The sequence below is a fragment of the Pogona vitticeps genome, chromosome 9, assembly GCF_051106095.1.
Source record: "Pogona vitticeps strain Pit_001003342236 chromosome 9, PviZW2.1, whole genome shotgun sequence".
Taxonomy (NCBI): domain Eukaryota; kingdom Metazoa; phylum Chordata; class Lepidosauria; order Squamata; family Agamidae; genus Pogona; species Pogona vitticeps.
In genome coordinates this window covers 26,259,969-26,284,348 of record NC_135791.1, presented here as the reverse complement: position 1 = coordinate 26,284,348, position 24,380 = coordinate 26,259,969, and the positions used below count along the sequence as shown (strand labels likewise).

Genomic DNA, 24,380 nt, shown 5'->3' with positions numbered 1-24,380 from the left:
CTGTTTCATCGTTCGGCCTCCTGTCCGGCAGAAAACATGGCTCAAGCACAGGACGGTACACAATTCTTCTAGATTTTCCTGCAACCTTGCTCTGGGCCACTCGAATGGGGCTGGCGAGCGAAGCGGGCCCATCGGCTTGAATGGATGCAGGGGAGTGATCCGTGGAGCCGGGGCTCAGCCAACAAACCTTCATTAAACTGGAGAGGCTTCCAAAGACTGACACTGGAAGCCACGGCTTGCCCACTGAGCCATCCTCTCCTCCCCTCCCCCCCCCCCCGGCCGCCTGTCTCTGCTAAGAGCTTGAACAGGAGCTTCAAGACTTTGGGAAAGAGCCCAGCCTCCATTGGAACCAAACATACATTTATTGGGTAGCTGCCTTCGTTTCGCTCCAGCGAGATCCAAGACCAAAATGTGTGTCTCCTCTCCGTGTTATCCAAAAAGGGCCACCTCGGTCCAGGAGAAAGAGCCCAGACCAACGACCCCCCCCCCCCGTGAATTGCATGCCTCACAGGGGGAACGATTCATACCCTGGTCTTCCCCATGCGATGGGGATGGGAAGTGTGTTTCCCAGTATGTGCCGCCCCCCACACTGTGGCCACTCAGGATCTTAAGAAGCAAGGAGGCCCACTTCCTCTGAGTCAGAAGCCCCCCTCCCAATCATCCTGCCGAGCCATTTGAAATGGCTACTTTTGGCTATAAATTCCTTTGTACGTTATTAATATATTTTTAAAAAGCAGGCAGGCAGAGGGTTGAGTGGCTCCCACCTGCACCCTCAAGCGCAGAGCAGATGCGCCAGGGACTGAGAGGGCCGGCTTCCTGTCTGTTTGAGCCCAAGAGTCTTTTGTGAATCTTGCACGGGGATGGGGGGGCTGTGAATACCAACAGAGAAGGGCTAGTGGCCCACCCCTTTGCCTCATGCCAAAGGCCACGCCTGCCCCTCCCACTTCCAGGAAGAGCCATGGGCAGGGAGCAGATTACGGAGGACAATTTGACCCCTTAATCAGTCTCAGGAAGTAAGCCTCCTTACAGCCCTGACCCATTTCTGCCATAAGCAGATCAAGGGCTATTTGTAGCTTTCCTCTCATACACACAAGCTCTACACTCCAGGGGTGGCTCGGTTAGCCTAATGAGACCACCCACAAATGGACCGTGTCCCTGGTAAGAGAGGCAGACGCCGCCAACACACCAGAGCCTTAAATGCCCTGAGGAGGAGCAGGCACAACTTCAGACTTCTGGAAGGGGGGGGAGGCGTGACAGGGTTTACAAGTCAGAGCGGCTCCTCTGCAATTCTGCAGCTGCAGGTCACTGAACCAGCCTCAGTACTGTTCCCTCATAGGGATTTACGTGGCAACCCAGAAGCAGTAGGAAAGTGGCACAAAATAAGTTTGAGGGGTCTTCATCCTGAGGATGACATGCCACTCACCAAGGACACGAGAGGAAAACAACTGGCTGGCTGAAGATGCAAACCAGATGTTACAGACCACCTAAAGGCCACCCAGGAGAGATATTCAGCCAGAAGCTTCAGATCCCTCCCTCTTCCTGGGGAACCAGAGGAAGATGATGTGCACAAGCAGCCTTAAGAGCCAGATTGCCTGCTTGGGGAGGGGGGCCGGGGGGCTCTTCCAGACCTGCCTCATACACCAGCTGCCTTGTGAACTGAACTCCCACCTGCCTGTGGGAAGACCTTCTAGTCTTCCTGCTCCTCCTGTTGTCCTTCCTCTCAGCCCCAAGTACTCCACAAGGCCACGCCGGGAAAAAATAAGTTGCCCAGAAACACCACTCTGTGTCACATGATGTGCTTGGCCAGCTGACTGCCCCGGACCCCTGGGCCCACCACCACACAGGCTATGCAGGAAGAGCCATCCCATCCCACTAATCACTGCTGGGTAGGCTCAGGGGTTTAGGTCTCTGGCAAGCCAGAAGTTGGGTGTTCAGTTCCCCCTTGGTGCCTCCTGGACAGGGGGGCTGGACTCGATGATCCAGAGGGTCCCTTGCAGCTCTGCCGTTCTAAGATTAAGATTAGCCACGATCCTACTCAGAAGGCAGGGCAGGCGGCTGGACTCTCCCTTTGATATTCCTTGGCTGATGGAGCATGGCAGATCCTGGTGCCTCTCTTCCTTATATCGTGCCGACTGCTCCTTTGGCCGTCCCAGACCTTGGTAAGCCTTTGGTCCCAGAGTGAATCCTTCGGCATATGCTGTACAGAGCCAAGCACACACAGTGGGTGCCGAAGGTGTGTTAGGCTTGGCTGCTATGAATGCAGAGACTCTGCGAGGGGTCAAGGGCAGAGCAGATGCCATCTTCCCTTGCCACTTCAGAAACTCGCCAATGCGAACTTGTGCCCACCTTGGACCTCTCGTGCCAATGGGCACTCCTCTGCAGCTTTTCTCTCTCCTCCTGCTGAGAGATACCATCCAAAAGCAGTTCCACACCATAGCCACATAGACAGCAACCCTTAAAATCACTGCATTATTTAATGTCAGCAGTACAATGATAGGAGACTTGAGTCTGGATGACACTGTTGGAAGACAAATGTGTGATTAAAAAAAAGGAAGTAAACAGAGCCATGCAACCAAAAAAATTCACTGTAAAAATACCAGTACAATATATACAAACCCCTTTCCAAATAATATTTACATTTTATAGCGTTTTTTTAATATAAAGCTCCGCCAGAGGACTGGTCTCATCGATTAGTGTACGTTTTTAGTTTTTGCTTTCCATGGGCTACCAAAGGGATGCTTGTTTTTACAAAAGAAATCAATGTATTATACAAATGTCACTGAGCGTCTAGGTAAACTAAGCAAGCTCACAAAACAAGAGTATTTCACAAAGAACCTCTCTAGTTAAAGTTACACTCACAAACTTTACACCAGTTTAAGAGTCATAGCTTCACCAAAGGGTCCCGGTGGGAATGGTAGTTTTTGGGAGGCTGCTGGGATCCTGTTAAGAGAAGTGGGTGCTGGCAGAGCCATAACAGTCAAATGACTGCCCCCCCTCCTCACTTTGTAAGCAGACCACAGGCTGCTTTGAATTTCCACCAAGACAGACACCAATTTGCAGTTAAAGGCAGCTTTGCCCTCTTTTTCTTAAACCCACTTTTACCGTATACTGCAGAGTTCATGTTCCCAACGCAAGAAAGAAACTACAATTAAATTAAATGTGATTCTTGTGCTTGAACAGGAGATGTTGCAAAGGCGAGGCAGAAGAAAAATCCAACCAGTGAAGTAACCTGATCCCCGTTATTCTGTTAATTGAACACTGCTAAGAGTGGCCAGTAATCATGCCCACCTCATCCTCCCCTCCCTTGGAGTCCAACCTCTCACACACACACACACCCCAAGCCATGCAGACTCCTTTAAAATGACTTTTAAAGTTGTAAATATGTTTTCTAGGAGAGATGGGTCCCTCCATTTACACAAAGCCAGGATGCTGGAGTGCATTTTCTGGGATCTTCTGAGAACATCCCAGCTTTGTCCAGCAAACAAAGGGTCACCGTGCCCACCACTGTTCACAGCAGAAGGAAGGCTTGGGCGCTTCCTTTCAAATACTCCACAGCAGCCTTGCCGACATCCCCCCTAAACAGACACACTGGGCAGGTTCCTTGCCCAGAAGAGGAAGGAGCACCTGGTCTCTGTTATTCTAAATTTGAAAACAAAGCAAAACAAGACAAACTTTCCAAATAGCTGCTAACACCCTTGGTGTGAAATATGTTTTTTTCTCCCCAGACCCTCACCTCCTACGAGAGTGTTGCAGCCCCCGTGTTTCTTGCCTTAGGATCCTGCAGGGGGAAAAAGGGGGGGGGAACTGACAGCCAGGAAGGGTGGCTGAAGAACAGCAACTCTCCTGGCTCCCCACCCTGGGCTTCCCTAGGAAGGGCCAAGGCTCTGCAGAGACTCCATGGCAAGCAGAGCCCGCGTGGGGTGGGTGCTGCTAACACGGCTTCTTCTTCTGCTGGCTGGGGGACACTCGCTTCTGAAGGTGGGGCATGATTACACCAGGCAAGAGAGGGGATCTCCGGGAGGAGGGGGAGGAATGGAGGGCACAGGTCTGTTTACATCACAAAATGTTCAGGTTCTGCTTGGGACTCAAAACGGAATCAATTGGTTGGCACACGGCTATGGCACGGCCCACCTCTGCCAGCTGCTTCCACAGGCAGCCGGTGGTACACAAACAACACATCTCAGAGCACCTAGTGGGCAGAAGCCCATAAAGGTCGGCAGCAACTATAACCTGTTGGTCTGTAATTAAAGGAGTCTCAGGATCCTCTATTATTTTTGGAACCACGGCTTTCGGTGGCTCCTCTTCTCTGTGCCTACAGAAGCGGCTCTGCTTTTAAAACCTTACAGGATCCTTAGAACAATTAGGCTGGAAGTGTCCTATTATCTCATATTGGGTCTCTGGAACCACTTTCTCTTTAGGGGAGTAACAATCCTCAGACGATGTTCAGACACTGTCCATTCCTTGCTGATTTAGGGGAGAAGCACAGATGTACAGCAAAATCAGAGAGATTATTAATAATTTAATTTTGATACCACAAACTCTGTTCTGGCAGAACACATCACTTTCCCAAGAGGCCACCGACTTACACGTAGCACTGTGTTCTGGCCCAGCTAAATCCAGCAACCTCCAGGAAATGGCAGGAAAACAGGTACTTGAAACAAAAATCCAATACAATTACAAAAATAATCCAACATGGTTACTTCTCCATGGTAATTTCCACTGCACTAGATTTTTTTTCTTTTAAAAAAGGCTATGATACACACTTTGTTACAGTTTAGAAATGAAGATACACATATTCTACAGACCAGCATGGCTGTCGCTCTTTCGACCACCTCTTCTCCACCCCATAGGCGATACCTGAAGAGGGGAAACAGGTGAGATACAGGCGTGGCCCTTTTGTGCAAAGGAAAAGCCAGGGGCAGGTGAGATGAGCTGGCAGCCCAGCTTTCCGAAAGAATCTGAAGACACCAAATGATTTCAGGCAGACCTCGAAAAAAGCCCAAGAGGGAAAACTCTTGGCTGGGCATCACACAATACTGGACAGAACTACTTGAGATACTCTGATTACTTGCTTAACAATGTAGCTCGGAGGTTAACACACGGCGGCGGCGGCGGCGGCAGCAGCAGCGCTGTGTGAGGCCCAAAGGAAGCACAGACAAGGGACATGGTGAAAAGGAGCGTGGATGGCATAAAAAAGGGACAAGCACTGCTGCTTCTCTCAGACAGAAGGCTGCGCGTGCAAGTGTTTTAATACTACTGGCAGAACGGAGAGGCAGTTGGGTCGAAGCCTTTAAAAACGTCCTTTAAGGAGGCCGCATCCTGCAGGTCCCCTTCCTGCGCGGGGCTGTTGCCGGCAAACGGGCTGCCGGCCCCCGACTTGGCCGCCTGCTTCACCATGCCGTAGACGGGGGGCACGGGGAGATTGTGGACCCCCGGCTGGGTGGCTGTCTCTGGGGCAGCGGCAGGGGTGCTGGCGGTGGTGGAGGCCGCGGTGGAGGCTGCCGCCGCCTTGGGCCGCGGCCGATTGTAGCTGTTGTACCTGTCAGCGGCTGGCTCTGTGCTTGGCTTCTCTGCCTCCGGCTGGTCCAAGGCTGAGCGGTGCACAAAGAGGGGCTCCTTCCCTCCTCGGCTGTTGTTGCCGCCGCCTTTGCTGGCGTCCGGGCCCTTTGCTGAGGGGCTCCCCTCGCCGCCAGCCGCCGACTCCGCAGCCTTGCCCCCTGAGCTTGGAGTCCTGGGGTCATAGAGGCTGATCCCGCTCAGGACGCTGCTGCTCTGGCCGGCGCCTCGGCTCAGCCCTCCCGCCGTCAGCAGGCGAGGGTCATAAGGAGCGATGCTGGGCACTGTCTCGGAGCTGGTGGTCCCTGAGGCATTGGCTTCGGAGGGCTTCGAGGCCCCCGAGGAGGCCGAGTCGGAAGCTTTGAGCAGCCGCGGGTCGGCAGGGGCCTTCCGTGTCCTGGGGTCGCTGGGCTTGTCGCTCTGCCCGGGACTGCCGGCCGCATTCACGGTCTTGAGTATCCTGGAGAGCAGCTCAAAGTCTGGGAGGCTCGAGCTGCAGCTGGAGGAGGAGGAGGCCTCTGCCGGGGCTGCTGCCGCCGGGGTCCCCCGCTGCCTAGGGTCAGAAAGGCTGGCGTTGGGAGGCCGGTTCAGGCGGGGGTCAAGGGCAGGCAGAGCCTGGAGAGCGGCCGGGACTGGGACAAACTCCTGCTTGGGGACGGGCAGCGGGATCAGGTCCTCAGGGCTCCACAGGACTGTGCGGGCAAAGCTGGGCTTCAACAGGACAATGTCTTTCTTGATGTGGCTGAACTGCTGCAGCTGGCCGCGTGGGTCCCTGAGGACCTGGTTCGGCAGTGCCTCCAGGGGGATGGTGACAGGCTTGTCCCTGAGCGCTCTTTCTCCCTCCTCTTCCTCTGGGGTCGGAAGAGGCTTCTGGCCGGGGCTGAGGCTGGAATGCAGAGGGTCTGGTTTGGGGGCAGAGGTGGGGAGGTGCCGTGCCAGCCGGGGATCCATGGGGCCCGTGTCCCCGGCGCTGGTGGGAGTGGAAGTCTCCACGTTCCGAGAAAGCCTGGGGTCACGCAAGAGACGAGGGTCGGCCGGCCGGCTGCTCCCTGGAGGCTGGCTCTTTTGAAGGCGAGGGTCACCCCTGCCCCCAGCAGGGCCTGTATGTCCGGAGGGGTCTTCGTGGGGCCGGTTGGAGCTCTGCTGGCGTAACGTTTTCAGGATGGAGCTAACGCTGCTGCTGCCATCATCTTCGTCGCTGGAATACCAATTGCCAGTATCACCTGGGGGACAAAGAGTGAAAACGTGAGACAGGGAAGATGGGGTGAAGCAAATAAGATGGGAGACGCAAGAAAGCCTCGGGCATTTTCCACAAAGGGGGATCCACCTCAATGAGAAGTCAACTCAGCCCTTCAAAATCTTGCTGGCAACTCACAATCTTTTGAGGTAGAGAGACCAAGACCATCCTCAAAAATCTGCTAGCTAGGACGTGACAAATTGTCCAATGGAGTTGTGGGAAGCTTTTGCCCAAGGGGGACCTCCTCAGTCAAGGAAAGCTCAACACGAGACAAGCCTCCCTCCCAACATGGAGGACCAAGGGAAAAGCTAGGCAACCACACACACACGCACACGCACACACACATGAGCCCCTCCATATAGCCTGAAGAAAACACATGCTGCTTTCCAGCTTGTGTGATGATTACCCCAGAGAGAGGAATCCTCCTCCAAGATGAAAGCCCACCCGTTCCCCCTCCCCTCGCCAGCTGAGGATCAAGAGACCCTGCCACCACCACCACCACCACCACCACCACCACCACCACCACCACCAGACTTCTCACAGGCAGCAGGTCTGGAGCACGCCAAGGGAGGGACAGGACGGCACAGGAGAGGCAGGGAAACGGTGTGATCAGCTGCCAGGAGTTACACCCAGGACATACTTCTCTATAGCTAGGCACTATAGAGCCTGTGGCTGATCAGCTCCCACTTGCATGTCTCTTGGGGAATGGGAGAAACTGCCTAGCCTGAAGCACGGCAGACAGTGACACCAGCCCAGGAGGCAAAGCCCCCACCCCACCCCGCCATGGTCTTGCCTTCTTCATGATCCCGTTCCAGCTTGAAGCCTTCAGCCTGCCTGCGAGCCCTCTCCTCTTCCTCTTGCTGTTTGTGCTGGATACGCATATACAAGGCCCGCTGGGTGGATGGCAGGAAATCAGGAACATTGGGGGAAGGCTTCTGCAGCCTTGGGACCCCTCCATCACAGAAGTCGGGCTCCAAACTGGGATCTGGAAAGATGTTCTCCCCTGGCAGCTCATGCATCTCTTCGTAGCCCCCGTAACCCTCTGCAGTGGGTAGACAGAACGTGCAGGGAGACGGTCAGAGCAGCAGCAAACACAAGCACCCAGGTGATGATGGGAAAAGGGGCTCCTGGAAGTCAGTGGGCGACAGACCAGCCTCTACCCAAGTTTCCAGGCACTCACAGCCAACCCTCCTCTCCCAGCTGGCTCATCCGTGCCCATCGAAGCAGAGAGGACACGCCTCTGCCTATCATTCCTCACCGCCACCCCCCCACCCACCCCCTGGCACCACTTGCCTGGGCCTCCCATCATGCCTGGGTCCATCTCCAAGCCTTCTGGGTGCTGGTAAAAGTTGTCATAGAAGTCTGGTGCTGGTGGTCCAGGAGGCATGTCTTCGGGGCCAAAGGGCATCATTGGGGGCCCGGGGCCCATGGGAGGGGGTGGGTTCATTCCCGGACCCATCGGCATGTCTGGGCACATATCTGGGCACATGTCAGGAAGCATGTCCGGGGGCATATCTGGGGGCATGTCGGGGTGCCCAGGGAACCGGGGCGGAGATAGTCCTGGGTGCCTACCGAGGAAAAACACAGCAGGTGTCAGGGAAACCCCTTGAGGCCAGCAGAAGGACACAAGCAATGCTTTTCTGTCTGCTGGGGAAAGCCAAGAAGCAGCTCCCTTCAGCTTTTGCATGGAAGGATGGGGCCGGCTGGTCACCATAGGGCTTCCTGCCCTCCTGCAGGAAGCCGTGTCTGCCCAGGTGAAGAGGCGATTGGCCCGTCTCCCATGCTAGGCCTCCATCCCGACCCCACCACGAGACGGAACTGAATCCTGCATGGAACGGCCTTGTTGGAACCCTCCCCTTCCTTCTCTCACCTGCCCGCCCGCCTGCCCGCTCACTCCCCCCCTTCCCTTTCCAGTCTGCCACACACCCCTCCTCCTCACCTCACGCCCAGCTTCTCAGCCAGCTGCCCTGTGGGCCTCACCACGATCTCAAAGAGCGAGGGGATCTTCTTGTACATGTCTTGCTGTTGCTGCAGCTGCTGAGGGGAGAGGGGCTCGTGGGGCGGAGGGGGCATCTGGGGTGGTCCTGGGGGTGGGAGGGGCGGGGGCGGGGGAGGAGGAGCAGGTGGGCCTCCGGGCATTGGCCGCCCATTGGGAGAGGTTGGCGCTGGGGGTCCTGGCGGCCGAGGCGGGGTGGGCAGAAGTCCCACGCCGGGAGGTGGTTTTGGTAACGGATTGATGCCTTGCTTCTTCAGCTCTTCCACCTCTTTCTCATCTTCTGCTCCTGCTTCAGCGTCATCCGCTAACATCTGATGGGACGATTAAAACAAAACTATGGGTGATGCAAAGGGGGCAGGAGGATGTGTTGCTCAACTCACACGGACCTCCCCTCCTCTCTACAGACCCAAAGCATCCCAGCCTGCTGCCCCCTGGTCAAGGCCAGCGTCTGCCACACGAGAAAAGCCTGTCTCGGTAGCAGCAGCTGAATTAAATATGGCCCCCACTGTCTGCTCACCTTATCCAGCAGCTCCCGTGTCTCATCGGTGAGTGGTTCATGGGAGAACATGCAGTCATCACCATTGATGCAATTCCCTGTCGTGTGGAACAGCTTACAAGGAAAGTCTCCTGCGAGGCATTAAGGAAAGCAAACCAGCCCAAGAGCCCAAATGACCAAGGCCAACCTCTACTGGCCACCGGTCCTTTCTTCCCCTCCATTCAGGGCCTGGCTACCTTGCTGTGGGAGAGATCCCAAGACAGTCATCAGGAGTTAGTTGCATCCTGGATATACTTGGCAATTCCCCCCTGATTAGGCACTGAGCTCAGTACTGTAAGATGAACACTGGCCCAGATACCTGTGGCTAATCAGCTTGCCAAGTAATGAAGGACAGGCTGGGGACACAGAGTTTTTCCCTTCACCAATATCAGCCTTCGGCTATCAACACTTCCACTGAGGGATGCAGGGAAGCAGCCAGAAAGGATATCATGCATATAGGGACAGTTCTCCGCTCTGGCACAGTAACCGGTGATGTAAAACTTGCACAGTTCCCTCTTCTTTGGTAGCTCGATATCATGGCTGAAGTTGCAGTGTTCCCCCTGTCATGGAAAAAAAAAGAGAGAAAGGGTCACTTAGTCGCTAATGGGGACCTGCTCAAGGAGATCCTCAGACAACCCGGCACACAGAGGCTGCTCAACAGCAAACCTGGGGATCTGGAGCTCAGCTCAGCTCTCCAGACGTGGTCTTTTGACAAGGCGATGCCTCCCAGCAGCACTCTCATGGGTAGCGAAGGCTAGAAGAGGCTATATCACCAGAATGCCTCACTCTACCCCATCCTGTGCCTCGTACCGAGGTTAGGTTTGCTACTAAATCCCTCTGTGCCAAGAGAATGCAATAAAAAAACAGGGATCGGTTGGAACTCATGGGACCTTAAACCTGCTCAGAGGAGGACTTGCTCTGGCACTGGCATAACATCTGGCCCTGGTGGAACACACTGAAACCTTCATAACCAAGTCAAGGAGGAGCAGGTCTGTTACTCCGCCATATGCAATGCTGGCAAAATACCTGTGGGCCCCTTTTCCGTACAGGCTCAGAGCCTAAGAGCAACAGAGGGAGCAAAATTCCAACAGGAGATGGCTGAGCATTGCCTCAATTCCTATACGTTAACTGACCACTAACTGGGGAGAATTCCTAGAATACCTCGTGCACTCCCCTTGCTCCCTGACCCACCACTCACTACACAGAGAAACAGACCTCTCAGCCAGGCTCCCGCCTGCATCCCTGCCCTCTACCCTTGAAACGCCTGTCTGGTGTAATGCAGCCACCATGTCACTGAACAACAGCATGTGAAAGTTGGTAGTAAGCACTTACCCAGGTACACCTTCCTTCCACAAAATATTTGCAAATGACTTTTCCCTTCTTATCCGATTGCTGGTGGGATTTATCGTGGTCATTCCGCCGATAACCACCACCATCCTATAGGAATCACAAGAGAGGCCACTCAGGTATCTAACTGTGGCCATATGCTGCCCACTCAAATACAACTGCAGCCACAGACCAGCCTTACCACGGGGAAGACGGCTCCATGGCTGTCAGGCAGGAAGCGCTCTGGCCCCTTCAGGAGTTTCAATCCCCATCCAGATAAGCCAGTCACGACCTCCTGGGGGCCTGGAAAATCCCCACTTCACCCCCTTTCTTTGCTGGCCTATCATTGATTGGCCCTCAGCCCTTCTCAAGCACCAGTTCAGCCAAGAGCCATTGAAATAAAAGGCACACCTGCCCCACAGGGCCCGAGCCAGGCACGGAGCGCCCCCGGGAAGGCTGAAAGGCGCCTGGGCAAGGGCGCTTCCCACTCACCCCCATGTCATCATCATAGTAATCATCTTCTTCATTCATTCCCCCTCCTTTGCCCATGCCGCCTCCTTTTCCACGGTGGCCTCTTCCCCGGCCCATTCCTTTGCCTCCTCGCCCTCTGGAGCGGCCTCGGCCACGACCCATACCTGGAATAAAATCATTTTTCACAGTGAGAATACAAGTAGCACAACAACACTTGAAGTCAAGGCAGATCACTTAGTTCTGAGGACACCCCTTCCATGGGAGTGCAAGCACCGTCTGTGTCCTCCTGGCCGGCCAACGAGGCTCCCGACGGGACGGCAGCCTTGCTCCTTCAGGCCTGGCATGGCCGAGACCACCTACCTCTCCCCCTGCCTTCCTTGCTTCTGCGATACTGGTTCAGCTCTTTGGAATAGTCGTCATAGTCCTCCTCACCTGGAGGCTCCTCGCCTTCGCAGTACTGCCATCAAAAAAAAGAGGGGAAATCAGAACAAACACCCTCCTAACCAGGAGCTGCCCAGGTATGCGAGGCCCAAGTACCCGCTCACCTCCATTTCCCCTTCATAGAGTTCCTCCTCTTCCTCCTCAGGGTGGTCTCCTCTTCCCCTGCCACGGCCGCCCCTACCCATGCCTCGTCCTCTCATTCCTCCTCTTCCACGCCCACGGTAGCCTCGCCCTCGCCCACGACCACCTGCAGGTAACAAAGCAAACGGCTCAGACTCCACGCGTAGCCGGATATGGCATGCCACATTCTGTCAGTGTCCAGCGGACGCCAAGAAAACAGCGCAAACGCACCCTGTATCCCTTTTTGTGCATCTCGCACAGCAAAAGTGTCATCAAATGGCATGCAGCCAGGTTTCCAAGAGTATCTGGGCTCAGACATTTCCGTCTGTGTGGCTCTTGCTGTCATTAAGCAATCAAAGCATAACGGAAATATGACGAGAAGTGGCCATATTGGGACAAAAGGGCGTCAACTAAGGACAGTGAATAACTCAAAAGCTGATGCCATTTTGGCAGTAAAGCCGTTCTTAATCTTCACAGGCAAAAGCAAGAAGGCAAAAAGCCCCCTGGAAGGCTGAAGGGAACCTTGTCGGGAAGGACAGTGCAGGCTGCGGACACAGGGCTCTACGGTAGGATAAGGAGGACTCGTCGGATTGCCTTCCAACCAAGGCATCTAAAATGGCAAGGAAATGCCCTTCAACACCCAAGGACCTGACTTTGGGAAGCCGTGTGGATTTTCTTTTGAGGCCAACCACAACTGACAGTGTACTTAACTCCTTTCAAGATCCTTCTTCAACTTCTTTGCCCAATAACCACCCCAAGGCAATTTGGATGCCCACAGATTCTGGGATAAGAATCAGGGGGGGAAAGGACTCCTACCTCTCCCCCTGTGTGTCCCCTCCATTGCCCTTCGGTACTGGTTCAACTCCTTGGTGAAGTCATCGTAATCTTCTTTCCCCATGTCATCGTCTTCTTCCCCCTCGTAGTCACAATACCCTTCATTCTCATAACCCTCATATATCGGATAGCTCTTGCTCTCCATTTTGGAATAGGCTTTCTTTGGGGCACTGTGAGATGATGACGAGTACGGCGGGTGGGTCTGGAAACAAAGGAGCCGATGGTCAGGAATGAACAACGAGGCGGGAGCCGAGCAGGCACCTCCTCCGAAGTGCCAATGGGCCACTTCAAAAGGCCCCTGCAAACCAGCCAAGCCTTCCCACAGGGCTAGCAAAGTGCACTCACAACCCACCTGACACCTTGTTTTCCCTAACCAAGAGGTCCAAAAATCACCATCCTCCAACTCATGAAACCTTGGTTCCAGGTGGGTAAGGAACCGTAGCTGAACAACTGTTAGGGAGAGAGCTGCTGTTCCCACAGACCAAAGGACAGTGCCTGGCAGCGCCCCCGCGCGCACCCACCCACCCTTCCATCTCAATGGCCTCAGGGACTTACGGAAGAGTAGACAGGGCTGTACTCCCTGTACTTCCGGTGTCCCTTTTCACTTGGACTGAAGTCAGAGTCTTCACTGTAGTCTGAGAAATCATCGCTTGAGGAGGCATGACGCTGCAAGGACGAGAAAGAATGTTAGCAAACTTTCATACCTCTTCCTTCACTGTAGTTCCAATGACTGATGTGAGTCCTGTCCTAGCTCTTAGTTTTAAGGTGTACAGTGGTTCCGCCTTCAGTTAAGTGGGAATTCTACAAGTCCATCAGCTGCGAAACAGAACCTGAAAGGCGCACTGAAGGGTGATGCTGACAGGGTAAGGGTGAACTAACTCAACCATCTTGCATGTCAACAGCTGTAGAATATACAGGGGAAAAGCAGACAGGCTCCACTGCAGACTGATCAAGAAGGAAAGGGTATGCCTTCATGAATGAGGAGCAGGGAGAGGGAAACACAAGGAGGTAAGATTCTGAGAAAGAAATTTATTGTTAATTGGGACTCTGTTGTACCATGTATGGTACCCTGCTTTGCCAGTGAGGTTGTGGTTCTACGACTGGCAGGGGGAATGACATCTGACAACATCCAGGGTTGCTGGCATGCTGCAGAGGAGGGCTAGGCTGAGTGCAGGGACTGGCTAGGAGGCACCTGAATACCTGCCAGAGGGAAGCTGTGGCATTTCAGGGTTTTCTTCAGAATGCCTGGAGAGCTTTAGGCTGCTGCAGAGCTAGTGAGGATGGTGCCAACTTAACGCAGGTCCTTGACGACCTGTGTTAAGAGCTTAGGCCAACACCACAAGAGACTTAACTGCAACCAAGCAGTCTGTGCCACACACCCCAAGACTTCTGTCCCCAGACTGGGGCAGGATGAGGGAGGGTCTGAATCTGAAGGCTTACCTTATGCTTGGACTTCCTTTTCTTTTTTGATCTCCGTTTCTCCTTCTCTCGTTCTTTCCGGCGTTTCCTTTTCCTCCGGTGAGTCTTTTCATCGTCTGAGTCACTGTGGTGCTTCTCATTTCTTTCCTTCCGATTCTTCTCATGTGACTCGGAAGCACCGTGGGGCTCCTCACCTCCATCATCCTCCAGCTCTCCTTCTTCCAGCTCCCCATCCTCCCTACAAAGAGACACAGCCACAATCACTTGGCTGGAAGGAGCAGGCTGGGCGCGGCGGAGGAAAGCCTCACAGGTGGAAACTTCACGATCCCTTCTCAGTTGCCATTCAAATGTCACTGTCCCAGGACTTTACTGGGAAAGAACCCAGCCAAACCGGTTTCTCAGATCAGCAGCTCCCTCCTCTCTGGTGGATGCACTTTCTAAACACAACAGTGCCAACAACCCTGTTCCTTAAGGGAGACACAGAACATACACGTGCCCACAGACAGACAGAAGAGAAAATTTAACCAAAACACATAAATGCCAAAGATCCTCTTGCCAAAAAAAAAAAAGGCAGAAAACAAGGGCTGCTTTGACTGATTGTACCTACACAGAAACCAGGACTTATCCTGATAATCCTGTGACTGCTATCACTGAACAGAATATTTTAAAGAGAGATCCTTTGATCCTTGTATTCAAAAATGGCATACTAGAAGCTGAGAGAATGTATTATCTTTGGCTTCAGGACATTTCCTTGTGTCCCCTTTGAGTATAAAGATCAGGAGAACTAGCCACACTTCCATCTTTAAACCAAAGTCAGAAAACCATTCAGGGAGGAAAACACAGTATTCGATTTTACTGAGACAGACTTGGTTTCTCATTACCCTTGTAATGAGGGCTAGGATGGGGAAACCATGGGGAAGCCCGACAAGAGTTTCTGGAAAAGCCATGGCTCTAGCTCACCACATCTTCTCTACATGTGGAGAAAAACCTATGAGAATGGTGTTTTGAAAAGATTTTCAAGTGTTTTCTTGAATTCTTTGCAAATGGGATTGCTGTTTCCTACTCATGCCTGGCAGAGCAAGCCTGGAAATACGCCTTTGCCACCACGGCCTGATATTCTCAGACAGACAATGGGAGTGGAAAGCACCCCATGGGAAAGAACCAAGTGACGTCTCAAGGCACACCACTCTGCAACCCGGTGTTATCTTTGATGGCAGAAGCATCGCTGGCACCACCTCGCCTGGCTGGTTTTGTTGATACATTCACTCCTTTACCCAGGCTTAGTCATACTCACAGCAGACACGGTGAAATAGGTGAAATCAATGACACTCAGCCCAGTCACAATTAGAAGTATAGTAGGACTGTGGAATCAGGGTGTGTGTGTGTGTGTGATCGGTTGCAGGCCCCTGCTCCACAGATGCTGAAAAATGTAGAAGTATCCAACGCTATACATGGCATGGTCTTTGGCTCCTTCTAATGCCCAGTTCTGGTCATCATACACTCTGGAAATGCATATAAATACCTATTTCTGGGGTTTTAATATTTCGTATTTTCAGGCGGTGGATAAATGCATCAGTGGATCCCACACACACGGAAGGGGTGTGTGTGTCCTACTGTATGCAGATCTCTGTTTTGGATAGCAGCTCTCAGTATTTTCCAGGCAGCACAGCAAATCTGCATACCTCAAGACGTAACTAAATTAAGGACCTGACTTCAATTGGGCTTACTCTAAACACGACTCATATGGGCTTTAAGCCAAAGCTTAAAAACCAAGGGGGAAAAAACAAAAATCTTTTTTTTTTAAAGACTGACCCCATATCTACACCACATAGGGAGTCTTTCCAAGAGGCAGACTCCATGCAAGGAAAGGAATGCACTGCTGTGTACATAGACAAGTGTGGAAACCACAGAAATGCCTGTTACACCACATTTATCAGGGTACGGAAGCCTTGAATATTTGACTTCTAAATCCATCACCAGGCAAACTTTGTGATAAAAAAACAAAAATATATAATTTAAGTCCTATAGTTTAACGCAGGGACCTGAGGAACTGTCTGCCTTCACAGAGTTGAGCAGCTGAGGAACTCCCACAAATGCCTGCCTCCTTTCTAGAGAAAATCTGCGTACCCACAGGAAGCCAATGGGACTATGTGGATACTGCAACAGGCAGTATCTACATTCTGTTATGGACATGTGAGGTTTCTCTTCCTTCCACTCGCACCAAAAACCTAATGATATACTACATGTTCCTTGTGCAGGAAACACTATGAATGACTACTATTCATGACCATCATAGAATAATGAATTTGGAAGAGGCTATAAAGCCATGGAGTCCAACCCTCTGCTCAATGCAGGAATACATATCAAAGGATATCTGCCAGGTGGCTGTCTAAATTTCTCTTGAATGCCTCCAGTGTTAGAGCACTCACCGCCTCCCTCTGAGATCACTGGTTTTCTAACATCCTCACTTTGGCACTGTTCTATCACTAAAGAGAAGACGGTATTTGCTTGTGATATGGCACCACATATAGGGCAGTGTTGCATCTTGGGCAGGGAATGAGCTAAAGGTGGAAGAAAAACTCCAGAATTACTTGCAGCACTCCCACAAATGGAAAAGCCTGCAACTCAGGTTTCTAAAAACTCAACAGAACCAAATCCAGTAACAAAATGGACTAGCTCTAACTGTCCTGTTCTTGAAACAATTCAAAAGAAAAATGATAATCCAACAAATGTCTACAAATCAATTTTCTGGAAAGAAGGAATCCAAGCTAAATAGAAATATTTGGGGTAGAGAGGAGGCTGTGCCTATCTGGTATCTGGATTTTTGTCTCTGGCATCTATTCTTCGATTGTCCTGTCATTTAAATGTTGCCACTTGGGCACAAAAACATGAATTTTATCGTCACAATAGTGGTGGGGGGAGAAGGAGGAGGGAATGCCTTGAAAGCTTTGAATTGGAAGGCACCAGAATGCAATTCTGCCCATGGCCACTCAAGGGGGTACATCCTGCTGCATTCACTTTGGGGCTTACACCCTAAGGAAGTGTATTTAGGGCTGCAGCCATTTGACACTGTAAAAATGAAAACATTAAGGTGATCAAAAGCTTTGTGCTTCAAGACTGTATGAGAAGTCTTAATAAGCAAACGAGCAAAATTATTATTACTGAAAGTTACAAGGCTCTGCCAACTTCACTGTAGAGTTTGCCATTCACTCTGAGCATAGAGCAAAGCACCGCTGTTGCCATGTAGCTATGGGGCTCTCAGAGGACACTAGTGGAATTAGCTAGGCCCGTGGTTGGCTCACCACAGAACCTAACCTCTTTGCCGTCTCTGAGGAATGCTGAGTTTCAAGGAAAATATTACATCACAGTCGCCCTGTGTGACTTCACAGCTCATCCCATGACTGACCCCTGACAAAAGCAGACATGGCAGAGAATGGAATTCTCCCAGATCTGGAGCTAAACGCAGAGATACTCCTACTAATCTCCTGGGAAGGGGACATCATGGGCAAACAACCACTAGGTACTACTACTACCGTTACAAGCAGTAGTTTAATGCCAAGAGCGCCAGAGGTGGAACACAGTCTGGGCATGGAGGCTTCAAAGAGTGTAAGTTCAAGGAAAAGGTACAGAAAGAAGCACTGAAGACTGGAGCAGAGGGACTGAGCTAAGCCATGGAAGAGATCAGCTGAAAGGTCATGTCCTGGAAGCCCAGGGGAAGAAGGCTGCTCAAGGAGAGACAAGCAGGGTGTCTTGGAGGGCGTTGGGAGCTCCCCCAAGGAAGCCGGAAAAGACAGCAAAGGGGCTCGGCAATGACTGAGTTTGAAGATGGAATACAGGATGGGGCAGAAGGGGCACAGCCGTAACACAACATTCTGAGCAAAAACACAAGGATGCAGTGGATAGGTTTTAAGGATCATTTTAGCCAGAGGAGGCCACTAAAGACAAAAAAAAAAAAAATCTCAAGGATGGAAGGCTATCCAGAAAGGGTGCTTTACTGGATTAAGTGCAGAAGAACTAAGCTCCTATCTGAATAAATCATCAACCATGTCTCTCCCTTTGGGGAAATGAGTTCTGCTTTCTAACCTTGTATCTGAAGGAGCATGAGGTTTTCTAAAGAAAATCAAGCTCAGTGCCTCTGCTGCCTCCTGATGGTGAGAAAACCAGGAAAAACAACGCTGGAAACTATTTAATGGTGGATTATATTGCTCTGCAATTAAAAGGAACAAGGAAAGAGCTTCTTCCAGCCTTGCACCTCAGTAAGAGAGAGGCTGATAATCAGGTCTGTGACTAAATATGATCTCTACAGACTTGGAACCAAAGGGCCAGCTAGGCCTTGGATCTGGTGCAAAAAACTCTACAAACATAAGAAGAGCCCTGAACCAGAATGAGACCAAAGACAAGAGCCCTGAACCAGAATGAGACCAAAGACTCTCTAGCTCAATATTCTGTTCACACACCAGTCAACCACCTGTCCATTTGAAGACTGTCAAATATCAGCACATAGAGGTAAGCTGCTCCCTGTATTGGAGATCCTATAATGCAGTCCTGACCAGCACTAATGATCTTGACTTCCATGAATCAGGGTGGATAAAAATCACTGCTTTTGTGTGTTAGTAGGTTTATGTAAAAAAGAATTTTAAAAATTATTAAAAAATAAAGGCTTTTAAAAAATCAAACTGATTGAAATCTCAATTTGAATAAAAATTAAAATATTAAATATCTATTTTTAAAATTTAAATAGCAAAAAAAAAATCCAATTCTAAAAATTTAAATCATGGTTTAAATCCACCCTGCCATGAATTTATCTAATCGCCTGTTAAACTGTTCAAGGAAGTAGCTGTAATTATCTCTCAGGGAACTGAATTGAACACTTTAACTGTAGGAAGAAGTCCTTTTGTGTGTCTGGATCTTCCATCATTCCGCTCCAGTGAAATGACCTCATTGTATTCTACCATAATGAAAGAAACCCCCTCCTCTAACGCTTTCTCCATGCCACGCATAATTACACAAACATCTAATATGCGGTCTCATCTGACCTCTCTCTAAGCTAAAAAAAATTCAAAATGTTTCCTCACAAGAAGACATAACAAAAACAAAAACAAGTATTTTGGCACTTGCATACCAATACATTTATTTTACATTGAGCTCCTGTGAATTATCATCCACTTCCTCAGACATCTGAGGAAGTTAACTGGAAGTTAAGCAAGTCATGTTTTAAAAACTGTTAACCTCTGAAGTGCCATAATATTGTTTTTTACTTTTGTTTTGTTTCTAACACAGTTCCCTCTCTGAACACCTTATAAGGAAGTTCTTTCAGTCCCTTGATCATTCTCTTGTCCTTTTCAGCAAGATGCTTTCTCAGTTCCAAAGAATCCCAAGTGTGATTTCCATACCAGAAATTTGCTATAAGGCCAGTAGTGTATTGGCAATGTTACTTCCATTCCTTTTTGAACAATGCCAAACCAGTGTCCTGAAAAGCACTAGCTTCCACCCAGACTTGTGACAGGCGATGCCAACCAATATATTAACTTTAATCTTTAGGAAATTAGAAAGGCATGAGCAGTTCACAGCAAGAGTTGGCTGCTTTATCTGAACTGAACCATCAATACAACAAAACCAGGGTATCACCTAAAGTAACCATTCCACAAAATTAAACTTGCAACAGTATTTTACCCAAGCAGATTAGGTACGCAAAATATGTTCTTCTTACTTGTTACTGTATATGATCAATGCATAAGAATGCAAAAGAATAGCATAAACCTTGGCTTTTTAAAGACTGTGATGCCTTTTCAGACCAGCAAAATTACTGATCAACAAGGATTTAATTAAATAATCCAGACAAGTTAAAAAAGGAAAAAGGAAAACGTGGCATCCTGCTAACTTCCACTGGCATAAACAGAACCTTCTCACTGCTTTAGTCACCCCGATGGATTCAGTGGGTCTCCTTTCTGCGTTAAGATAGCCCCCTTCCGTCCACCTCCGTACTCAGCAATATCAGTTTTACCAGGAATCCTCCACCCAACTCAGCATGTGTATCTGCATACATGGCAGGGTTACAACACCCAAAACCTTTTATGAAGAACTCCCCCAAATGGTCACCGTACCACTGATTCAGCCTCTTTAAAGGTAGAAGCCTCTGGATTTTCTAGGGGGACAAAGATGAATGAAGACAGGCACTCGGCCACATGTTTCTCATGAAAAACCTTCCTGCAGGAATTACTGGGGTGAAACTGCTGCACCTGTCAGAAAACTCCAACAGCCCTTCCTGACCCAAAAGGAGCTTTTTGGGTTCCAAGCAGTCTGCACACCTCTCAAGTAAAACAATATCCAACAGAACTAATTGCCATATCACAGGGTGATGCATACAAGTATTTGGGAGGAAACAGTTATACCTCAACACAAGAATCATTATATTTCTGGAGAGAGACGGGACATACAATGCAGTTTTTTAAAAAAAACCCAAGAGTGGTGGAGTACACTGTATATTGTGAGCTATAATCATATTTCAGTTTATGTGTTTATTGTTAAGAGTTGTTTATTTTAATAATACTGTATAGGTTAAAAGAAGAAGAAAAGCAACTGTTGATGTGTTCAGGATGCTTCTACTCTGCATCTAAATTAAAGGAGCACCTGGGGAACTAGGCTCTACTGTCACAAAGTATTTACTGTACTAGGTCACCTAGCTTTGTAACGACAGCTCTTAGCTGCTAGCTAACGAAATTGTTTGTGTCTGAGCACCTGGCTTTTCCATATTCCTGCTGGTCATAATGCTGACTCATGGTAGTCTTGACGTCATGTGCTCAGACATGCATGTGCCAAATGCAACAGGGGACAAGGGATCCTGGGGGGCTCCAGGAATGGATCGGAACTGGAAATTTAGCAAGTGAACAGCCAGTCAGGCCTTTGCTAGCCAGAGTATTTTAGCAAAAGAAAAAAGAAGCTCAACCTGCAAAAATTACACCATTCTTTTGGCAGAAGTCTTGACAGGCAAAAGGACATACTCTGTATGGAATCTGTTGACTCTACCAACTTCAGAAACTATAGTAATAAAACATTCATATTTCCATTCCTTTTCCAGCAACATCACACAGAACTGCCAGAAAAATTATCAGTGACTTGTACATTCCAGGCAGTTCATCCTCTATTCCAAAATATGGAAAAAGAGGTTGCACACAGCCTACCTCCAACTTCCAAGCCCTATTTTGAATAAAATCCTACAAGCCTTGACTAATGCTAATACAGACACTACAAAGCACTGGCTGGTCAGCTGGCTTCCCTCCCTCAAACTCAGAAATTAAATCCATTAAATGTACTGAATATTACAGGAAAGCTCCAGATGAATCCTTACAATAATAATGATAAATTTATGGAAATAAAATTGCAGCAGTGAGAGATAGTAACCTGGATTCCAAGTTTAACCATGTGTCTCTATACACCTACTGTTGTTATCCTATTTAATTCTTTGGCTCAAGGAACAGTTACCTCCATTTCAGGGAGCACACTTCTGGTCAAAAATAGTCCAATCATCTCAACATTTTAATTTTACCGGTATTTCATATATGCACAAAATTTTAAATTGTGCAATGGCAATGCTCTGATATAAATAAATAAAGAAAAAATCATGAAGATGTTTTAGTTTGTGATTTGGATTCAAGCAGCCCATGACATCATTAGGAAAAATAAAATAAAACCCAAGTAAATTTCAAGAGTTTGCTGAAAGATCAGTCAGATGTAAAAGTGCGACATTTCAAATCAGTGGAAATGTGGACTTTCATAATGCAATTACTGTCAAACTCTTATTTTGAGATGACTATTGCATATATTGGTCACTTTATAAAATACAGGGGGGGGGGAGTTCTATCTCCTGACAAAGCTAAAAACACATTAGCCAAATGACTAAACCTATTCTGGCCAGCAGAGGAGGGCCAATGACTGGAGAATGACTCTGAGCAATTTCAGCCAAAGGAACAGTAATTGTAATTTGGAAGGGCAGACAGCAAGAAGCATACAAGCAGCAGTGTTTGTGTTAAGTTGATTTAAAAAAAACTGCAACTGTTACATTAGCTTGCAAATGTTTCCTGGGACACCTAAACAAAATCAGTATACTGTATTTTGATAGTGGAGGAAAGCATAAGGACAAAGAAATAGTCAAGCCAACATTATCTCAGGTCAATGAGCTGGTGTCCTTCCTAAACCATCTCCCCCTCCCCACTCCTCTGGAAAGCGCAGGGCCAGGGTGGATGGGTAGATGGGGGGCTGGGAATCAGCCTGATGTACACAACAGGGAGCGACTGGAATTTGGATTTACTTATTTTGTGTGATGAACAGACACGAACTTTTCACCGGTTTATACGGCTTACGAAAGGACACTGAAATCAGGGAAATAGAAGGTTACTCGTAAAGTGCTTACACCGTACTTGACTGCCTCTTAACACCAAAGGAACCTTCAACTGAGGGAAGAAGGCAGAAGAAGTGTTTTGATGACTTTGGGGGGGGGGCACTGTGATTTGTTACACTTTGGAACTGCTGATTGCATTTTTTTTAAAACACTTCTGCTGTTCATCAGACCAGATCTGCACCAAGTGCAGCGGTGAGACCACTTTTCACACAATGGGATGTTTGGAGACCACTAAGTGGAAGACCAGTTGGAAATGGACAGCACTTTGCTCAGGCAGGGCGATGGGAAGTCCACCCTGCGAACATTACAGCAAAATTTGGGGGTTTAAAACAAAATGATACATGGTCTTGGTTTCTTTTCTTTTTTTTTAAGGAAACAAAAATGATCACAAGGAGTGTGTGCTTTCGTGAGTACTTAAGTTACCATTGCCCATGAGCTGGGAAAAAGGATCACAAGGAGTGAGTGCTTCTGTGAGTAACTTAAGTTCCTATTGCCCATGAACCAATCCGATCAATAATGGGGGGGGGGGGGGACAGAATTCTGCATGTTGGCCCTCCATGAAATGCTTACTGACTTCTGGCCTTTTTTGTTTGTGGCAGGAAAATAAATAAAAAAAAAGAACAAGGTACAAATTCAATAAAAGAGGTTACTTACCAACCCAACCCCTGCATCACATATGAGAGAGAAAGAAAGAGGGAGAGGGAGGGAGAAGTCCTGAGGAAGGGGGCTGTGCATGTGTGCACTCACACGTGTGCATGCGCCCTAAGGTGCAGTAGTAGCACCAGCACCTCCTGCCCACCGACCCTTCAAGGAGTTTGGGGGGGAGGGAGGGAGAAAAAAAGGGGGGGGAAAGGCGGGAATGGCTCTCTTCCCCCCCCCCTTTCCGACTCACAGGTCTTCAGAGGCTACCCTCACTCCACGTGGGAGTGGGACTTTGTGGCCAACTGAGCCTTCCCACCCCCCCTCCCACCCCCCAAAAAAACACCACCCAAAAGGGGGGGGCTCACTCACCTTGGTCCAGAGAGGCAACGCTTCCAGAAGGGCCAGCCTTGTTGGGGGGGGGGGCTTTGCTGACAGAAAGATCCCTCCTTTCCCCCCCCTCAACCTTTCTATGGGGAGGGGAGGACCTGTGGGGGGGAGCACTTGCCTTCCCCCCCTCCCCTCCAAGCACGGCCGGCCGACCTGATCTCCCCCCCCCTTAACGGCCCCTGTCCCTTCCCCCCATCATCCTCCTCCTCCCTCCCCCCCCCGGAGAGAAGAGCGAGAGAGAGCGAGAGAGAGCGGCGGGTACTGGACCTTTCGTCCGGGCCGGGCCCGTGGTGGTGGAGGTGTTGTTGTTGTTGGAGCGGCCGGGCGCTGGCGCTGGCGTTGGCGCCGCCGAGGCCCAGGCTGCCGTGGGGGCCGTGGAGGAGGAGGAGGGAGGAGGAGGAGGAGGAGGAAGAACAAGAGGCGGCGGCGGCGGCGGTGGTGGCCGGAGAAGGGGACGGGGGGCTCGAGTGCGGGGTGCTGGGCGGGGGCAGGCCCGGGCTCTCCACCGCCATGAGGGGCGACCGAGGAGGAGGAGGAGGAGGAGGGCGACCGGGGCAGGGACGGGGAGCGAGCGGACAGACGGAGGAGGAAGAGGAGGAGGAAGCGGCGGTGGTGGTGGTGATGGTGGTGGCGGTGTTGGTGGCGGCGAGAGACGGGGCACAGTCACTGTACAGAGCGGGCCTGAGGAGGCCCCGCGCTCCGCTCGCTGCCTGGCTGGCTCCGAGGGCGCACCACACAAAATGGCGCCCGCCCGCCCGCTCGCTCGCTCGCTCACTCGCCGGACGGACGGACGGGCTCGGCGGCGCTCGCGCTCCCTCCCCTCCCCGCCACGCCCGAACGAGCGAGCGAGCCAGGCCGAAGCGGGGCCCAAAGCGGAAGGCGGAAAGGCCCGAGCGCTGCCGGAAAGAGCCGAGCCGAGCCGAGCCGAGCGGGAAACTCTCTCTCCTTCCGCCCTCCCTCCACCACCGCCACCACAGGCACCCACGCACGCGGACAACACGGGGCGGGAGGGAAAGGA

General features: G+C 50.5%; 1 protein-coding gene across 1 annotated transcript; it reads right to left on the bottom strand.

Moving 5' to 3' along the window:
- Nucleotides 1-2,455: 2,455 nt before the first annotated feature.
- ZC3H4 (zinc finger CCCH-type containing 4) lies at nucleotides 2,456-24,299 on the bottom strand. The gene is made up of 14 exons (XM_078380025.1): nucleotides 23,630-24,299; nucleotides 13,957-14,173; nucleotides 13,072-13,182; nucleotides 12,499-12,718; nucleotides 11,667-11,809; nucleotides 11,482-11,578; nucleotides 11,143-11,285; nucleotides 10,657-10,761; nucleotides 9,761-9,884; nucleotides 9,307-9,416; nucleotides 8,733-9,100; nucleotides 8,087-8,361; nucleotides 7,587-7,835; nucleotides 2,456-6,779 (listed from the first exon to the last, which is right to left on the bottom strand). The coding sequence occupies exons 1-14, from the start codon at nucleotides 23,872-23,874 to the stop codon at nucleotides 5,254-5,256; spliced, it is 3,933 nt and encodes a 1,310-aa protein (XP_078236151.1). The 5' UTR covers nucleotides 23,875-24,299; the 3' UTR covers nucleotides 2,456-5,253.
- Between the last annotated feature and the right edge of the window lie 81 nt (nucleotides 24,300-24,380).